Source organism: Symphalangus syndactylus, chromosome 14 (genome assembly GCF_028878055.3).
Source record: "Symphalangus syndactylus isolate Jambi chromosome 14, NHGRI_mSymSyn1-v2.1_pri, whole genome shotgun sequence".
NCBI classification, from domain to species: Eukaryota; Metazoa; Chordata; class Mammalia; order Primates; family Hylobatidae; genus Symphalangus; species Symphalangus syndactylus.
The window spans coordinates 95,947,625-95,953,881 of record NC_072436.2 but is presented as its reverse complement, the minus strand read 5'-3'; the positions used below and the strand labels follow the sequence as shown (position 1 = coordinate 95,953,881).

Genomic DNA, 6,257 nt, shown 5'->3' with positions numbered 1-6,257 from the left:
TTGTGGCATATAACCATTTATATATTTATGATTTCTAATTTTATTATAAAATAAAAGCAGAAATATTTCCCGAAGAACATTCACATGAGGGCATTACAGGGAGACGGCAAGTCGGCGGCTCGGGGGGCGCGCTCAGCCGGGAGCGCTGTAGCCACAGTCCTCGGAGGAAGAGCTCGGTGTGGCGGGGCCTCGCCAAGAGAGAAGGACGAGGGGCGTACGACGACGAGGCGGCGTTTAGGGGCTTCTGTGGCGCTGCCCTTTGTCTCTCACTTAAGTTACTTGGCGAAAAGCTGACACCTGCAGCTCCCACTGACCCACAGGGGTGAGGGAAAGGGCCTCAGGAGAAGGCCTAGGTTCAAAGGCCCTGTCTTTTCTCTCCTCTTCCCTCTCCCACCCCCCACTCCGGTAAAGTGAGGGCCTGAGGCAGGGGCAGATAGACCACCAGACAGGAGGAGAAAGACAGGGGTACACATAGAGGGACCAGGACACAGAGTACAAGAGACTGGCAGGAGAAAAGAGAGGAGAAACAGAGAGGGAGAGAGAAAGGGAGAGACAGAAGGACAGAGTGAACGGTGGCAAGCCAGAAATCCAGAAGAAAATAGACAAAAGGGAAAGCAATACAAGGAGAGGGAGAAAGACAGAGAGAAAGCAGAAAAAAGAAAAGAGAAGGAAGGGAAAGGAAGAGGAAAGGGGGAAAAGGCAAGGCAAGAGAGGAGGGGAAAAGAAAGGAAGAGAGGGAGGGAGAGAATGACAATGGTGTATAATTTATTCCCTTCTGTGGTTCAAGACCCAGTCTCCAGCCCCAAAAGGATCCCAAAAGTAACTTGTTGAAAATAAATCCCAAACAAGAACCAACATAGACAGCTATCTGCCCTACCCGGCTGTTCTACCCGCTCAGCCTGAGGGTCTTTCAGTACCTGGTGGGGCCACAGGGGCGGGGCGCCCCTGGACACTGCCACTCTCAGGTCCCCAGTGTCAAGTCCCAAAAGGCAAACTCGTCAAGGCAAACGGGTTCTAGGAGCCCAGGTCCACGAGGTTGGCTGACATGGGGTTGAGGATGGAGTCCTGCAGGCCATGGTGGTGCTGCAGTGGGTCTGCTCCACCTCCGCCTGGCACCGGCACTGGCACTGCGCTGGGGCCCGGAGGGTGGCCCAGGCTGTGCAGGGACGGCAGCCCAGGGGGCGGCGGGCTGAGCAGCAGTGCGGGGCTGGATGATGAGTGGTCTGGCGTCCCGGATGGAGTCTTCTCGTCCTCTGAGCTGCCTAACACCGACTTGCCGCTGCCATTCAGCGGGTTGTGGCTGTTAGAATTGGAGTTCTCGTTGTTCTCCCTGCAAGTGCGGGAGCAAAGCAGCGGGGTCAGCAGGGACATTGAGACCACCCAGCGCCATCTCAGTCACAGTCAGAGCCAGCCACCAGCCTCGGGAGACAGATCCCGGGCTTGTGGCCTGCGGGAGTTTTTGGTTTCTACCATTTCCTCAACCTGGTCTGGGTTCTCCTTTCGGCCCGTTCTCTCCATCTCTCAACACCCAATTTCTCTTGCGCCTCTGTCGTTATCGTCCCCAACTCTCATGCTCTCAATTTCATCAACATCTTTTCTGTATTTCCTCTTTCCCCCCCTTCCCCAATATTTCTTTTCAGGAACAGAGGGGCAGGGGAACAGGGTTCCCTGAAGTTGTGGGGACAGCAGGGAGGAAGAGATGATGCCTGAATTTTCAGATCACTCTAGGCTCCTCAAGCCAGGTTTGCTGGGTAGATGTGGGGCTAGGAGGTTAAGGAACCCTGGATCCCAGGTCAAGGGATTTAGGGCCTCTCACAAGCCTTCATTTCCCTTTGCTTTTTCTGCCCGAGGGAGACCCCAGGCTGGGAGACAGGCTCCTGGGGCTAAGTGTCCTTTCCCTGTAGCTCCAAAATGGGCAGCCCTGTGAGGGCTCTCCTTGCTGGGCCTAGAGACAAGGGTCCAGAGATGGAGGACTCCCTTTCCGTGGTGGTACAGTGAAAACATCATTTGAGAGACCAGAAGCTTGAGGGATAAAGGGCAGCCCCTGGGAGAAGGCCGAGGCTTTTCCATTGTAACTAGCCACTCTGGGAATCTGTAGCTCTCATCTGGGGCCTGGTCTGAGAACCCAGGTTTTCAGGAGTCTGATCACATGCCGGTTTGTGTGGAGAGGGACCCAGCAGAGAGAACCCACCTCCTTCTATGCCTTTGACTGACAGCTCCTCCCTAGATTTGGATATTTAAAATCCTGGGTAGGATCTCTTGTCACCAGCTTCGGGAGGGTTTTTCTTTCTGCTTTCCTGGGAGGGAACTTTCCACAGGGCTGGCAGCTGAGACCTCACCACTGTGGATACTCCAACCTCAGAGTCTCAGATACCTGGGAGTATCTGAGCCTGCGGCACTCCCCCTAAGATGTTTCTGGTTCAGCACCCCCACCTCTGACCCTGATCATTCGAACTCACGGTGGAACACACCCCATATCACCAACCCCAGGTGTCCTGTTTTGCTCTTACCCCGGGCTGGATTCTGTTCCCATAATAAGTTTCTCTCCAGGTTTTGGGTCCTGAGGGGTTATAGGGCAGGCAGTGGCAACGGCCTAATGATCATCCTTTAGGCTGGTTCAGGAAGTCCTGGTTTACCTGAGGACATTCAACTCCCAGCCCCTCTGTGGCTCTCAGCTCACCGCAGACATTCCGACCTACCCATCAGAGGTAGGGCCCAAGGAGAGAGGCATCAAGGGCCTGGAGTGCCAGGGAAGGGCGGCTATCTCTAGCAAGGCAGAAAACAGGGCATGCGTCTCTTCTCTCCCAGAACTGACACTTCCTCCCTTTCACCTCTGGATCCTTTCTAAGGAGATAAAGGAGCCGCTCTCAACTCCCACATCTGACAACGAAAATTCATGGCCAGGCTTTTCCCCATCCAGGTCATACTAGGGAAGTTCCAGTCCCAGTCCCGACCCCATCACACTTTGGCCTGGAGCTGAGTAAGGCTGGGGGGAAATGCCGGGAAGCACCACCAGCAAGAAATCTGCAAGCACCACCAGCAAGAAATCTGCAAATCCCCTTTCATCTGGGCCCAAACACCTCTGTGCTGAGGATGACCAGACCTACTGTGCCTGCCTCACAGGGGATCCAGGCCCACAGTCCTGCGCTGCCCCGAAGCTCTCTGCTTCTCCACCCTTTTCCTCTAGCGACCGAGTAGTTAGTTGACAACTTCCTGAATTGCTCTGCCCGCTTTAGACAAATCCCTGCTCGCCGGGTCTCCGACATAGAAAGGCCTAAGCATCGTCCGAGTCAGGCCGGGCTGTGGCCGGGCCTGGGGGCCCAGTTTAGGCCTCTCCGGGGGACGGGCAGAAGCCCTGCGAACCCCTCCCTTGGGCCCCGGTGAGCTGGCGCCGAAGAAGGTCTACTTACTCGTACCTTTCCTTGGCCTCGGCCGCCCGGTCGCGCTGCCGCCGGTTCTTGAACCAGTTGCTGACCTGTGTGGTGGTGAGGCCCGTGGCCTCCGCCAGCTCGCGCTTCTCGCGGGGTGAAGGGTAGGGGTTGTGCGCGTACCACTCGCGCAGCACGCTGCGACTCTTTTCCTTGAAGCAGTAGCTGGTCTCCTCGCCGTCCCAGATGGAGCGCGGCAGCGGGAATTTGCGGCGCACGCGGTATTTGCCCACGGCGCCCAGGGGTCGGCCGCGCAGCTTCTCCGCCTCGATGTAGTGTGCCTTGAGCCACAGCTGCTGCAGCTTGGCGTGGTTGTGCGGCGAGAACTGGTGGCTCTCCAGGATCTTGTAGAGCTCGCGGAAGTTGCCGCGGTGGAAGGCCACCACGGCCTTGGCCTTGAGCACGCTTTCATTCTTGTGGAGGTGCTCGCAGGCGGGCAGCGACCACAGGAAGCGGCCCAGCCGCTCGATGTTGCCGCCCTGCTGCAGCACCTCGCACACGCACGCCACTTGCTCCTGCGTGAAGCCGAAGGTGGGCAGCATGGACATGGTGCCGGCTGCGTCCCCGCCCGCCCGCGCGCGCCCTCACCGGGCCGCGCGGTCCCGCATGGGAGCTTCCCCGCCGGGCCGTCCGGGCCGAGACGCGGGCGGGGCGGGCCCCCTGGCCCGGCGCTGGCCCCCGGTGAGCCCCGAGTCACTGCCGTACGTCCCCGCGCCGGCCGCGGGTCCCGCGCAGCCCCGAACCCCAACGGCCCGCGCGCCTGGCCCAAGCCCGGGGGCCGCCCGGGGCGCCGCTCCGCATGCTCCGCGCCCGCCCGCCGTTCCCTCGCTGGCTTCTCACTCGTTCTCCCTCCCGTCTAGCTCGCTCTCAGCTTTTTTAATAATATTATTCTAAGCGGGCATGAGGCGCGGCGGCCCGCGCCCTGATTGGTCCGGTTATCTGACCCGGGGCCTGCCAGCGCCAGACAATAGTCGGAGTCAAATTATTCGCCATGGAGACGCTGTCAGTCACTGGTAACCCGAGCCTCGGCGGGCCGGGCGGCTCCCCCCGGCCGACTCCGCTGACAGATCGCCCCGCTCCGCGCAGAACCGAGGGCGGCTTGACTGGAGCCTGGGGCGCTCTGAGAGCCTGGAAGGCGGAGAGGGGCCGGCGGCGGCAGAGATTGACGGGGCGGATGCCCAAAGAGGGAGGGAGGAGGAGGACAGGAGAGCGGGGGAAGCGGGCGAAGACGAAAAGGGGTGGATCGAGGTGGGGAGGGAAGAGGAGAGAAGGGAAGGCGGAGACCGTTTAAGGGGGTGTCCGGGAGGAGGGGAGGGAGAGGGGTGGAAGGAGCCTCCAGGGGAAGAAAGTTTGGGCAGCTTTCGCTAGGAGCGGGCTCTGCAGCCTCGCCCAGGCCCTACCGGGTTCCCCTTCTCCCCAGGTCGCCGCGTCCCTCCCAGGCTTTCTGTTCACCGGGCACATTCTACCCCGGCGCAGGCCAGTGGGATGGGAGAGTTTGGACGTGCTGGGCTGCCGCCCAAAGACTTGGATTTTTCTGCTGACAGCGCCCCACCCCCATCCTAGAAACTCTGGACCCAGCGGTCCTCGAGGGAAAAGGGGAGGGAGTAGACGAAAGAAGTGGGGAAGATTTGGCAGTGGCCGCAGGCGGACGCCGGAGAATCGACTTCCCGGAGGATCCCGCCTTTCCTCCCTCTCCTAGCCCCGCCGGCTGCCTGGCGGCCTGTACCGCCCCAACTCTGCGCTCTCTGCTCCTCGCCGGGCGGGGACTCAGACTTAACCCCACGGGTCCCACAGCCCGAGGAGCGCCAGGCAGTTCCGTGTGGCCTCTATGGAAGCTGACTCCGGCCGGCAGCTTCCGCAGAACTTCCGCAGACCCGCAGTTTGCCCACTGGGGCGGGGGAGAGGGGCGAGGGCAGGGACTCTAGGACGGTGGTGGCGCTTCCGCGGTGGGTGGTCAGGGAGGAGAACGGAGGCAAGATTCCCTGTCCTCCCGCTTCTCCGCTGGGGATCGGCTCGGCTCCTGGCCACTCCAGCCTGGGAACTGGCTCGCTGAGCTCCGGGATGAGGTGCTTTAAAAGGGGGTCCTGTTTTTTGCTTCTTTGTCAGGGCGCCAGTGGAAACATGTGGTGCTGGTCCTGTGGGAGAAGGGCTCGCACAAAGGTGGGAGAACTGAGGGTGGGTGTGTTCTTGCTCTACGTTTTGAAAAGCCCGGGGCTTGGCTCCTTCCCGGACATGTCCTTTCCACTTCCTTCAGTTTCCTCCTCTTCCCCTCTCAGCTGCTGCAGGCCAGGAGCTCCCAGGGCCATTCTCAGTGCCTGACCCAAGCCAGCACAAATCCTGGGCTCTGCCCTCAGCCAGCCTAGGGCTATGGAACCTGAGTCTAGGCCAGTTTCTTCTTTCCCACCCTTTTATGCTTTCTAGGGAGTTTGTGCTAGGAGCACGGAATGGGAGTCTAGAGCGCTGGGTTCAACTTTTGGCTTTACTTGGTATCTATGGTAAGACATATATTTATTCCTTTGTGTTTATTTCCTTCTCTGCAAGATTTCAAAAATTTTCCCTCTGCTCCAGCATTCCGGAAGTCCTTTGGGAGTGTTGTAGGCATGAGAGAGTGGAACCCTGGGACTCCTCTTAAGACTTTAGCTTCCAGGGGCCTACCCTGGCGTGTTGAATGAGGCCGCAGGGCTGACAAAGTAGGTCCCAAGCCACTGCGGGTGCAGAAAGGGGCAGCTTTCTGCAGAAATCCAGGTGGCATCTTTAGAGTCTGTATCTGTGGGCTGGGAGGAGGCCTGCTGTGTCCAGGCCATCCTATCCAGAGTCCTATGCACTGCT

At 59.4% G+C, this 6,257-nt stretch overlaps 1 protein-coding gene across 2 annotated transcripts; it reads right to left on the bottom strand.

Moving 5' to 3' along the window:
- On the bottom strand, positions 1–4,306 carry SIX2 (SIX homeobox 2). Of its 2 annotated transcripts, none has more exons than XM_055242472.1 (2): positions 3,417–4,306; positions 1–1,330 (listed from the first exon to the last, which is right to left on the bottom strand). In XM_055242472.1, exons 1-2 carry the CDS (start codon positions 3,974–3,976, stop codon positions 1,015–1,017), a joined length of 876 nt encoding a protein of 291 aa, XP_055098447.1. In that variant the 5' UTR covers positions 3,977–4,306; the 3' UTR covers positions 1–1,014. The 2 variants fall into 2 exon arrangements, with proteins under 2 accessions (XP_055098447.1, XP_063472589.1); XM_063616519.1 differs by having other exon boundaries at positions 61–1,330; positions 3,411–3,976.
- Between the last annotated feature and the right edge of the window lie 1,951 nt (positions 4,307–6,257).

Coding starts and splice junctions, on each gene's coding strand:
- SIX2 (XM_063616519.1), bottom strand. CDS start 3,976: ATGTCCATGCTGCCCACCTTCGGCTTCACGCAGGAGCAAGTGGCGTGC. Junction 1,331..3,410: donor GAGGCCAAGGAAAGGTACGA/GTAAGTAGACCT, acceptor CCGCACTTGCAG/GGAGAACAACGAGAACTCCA.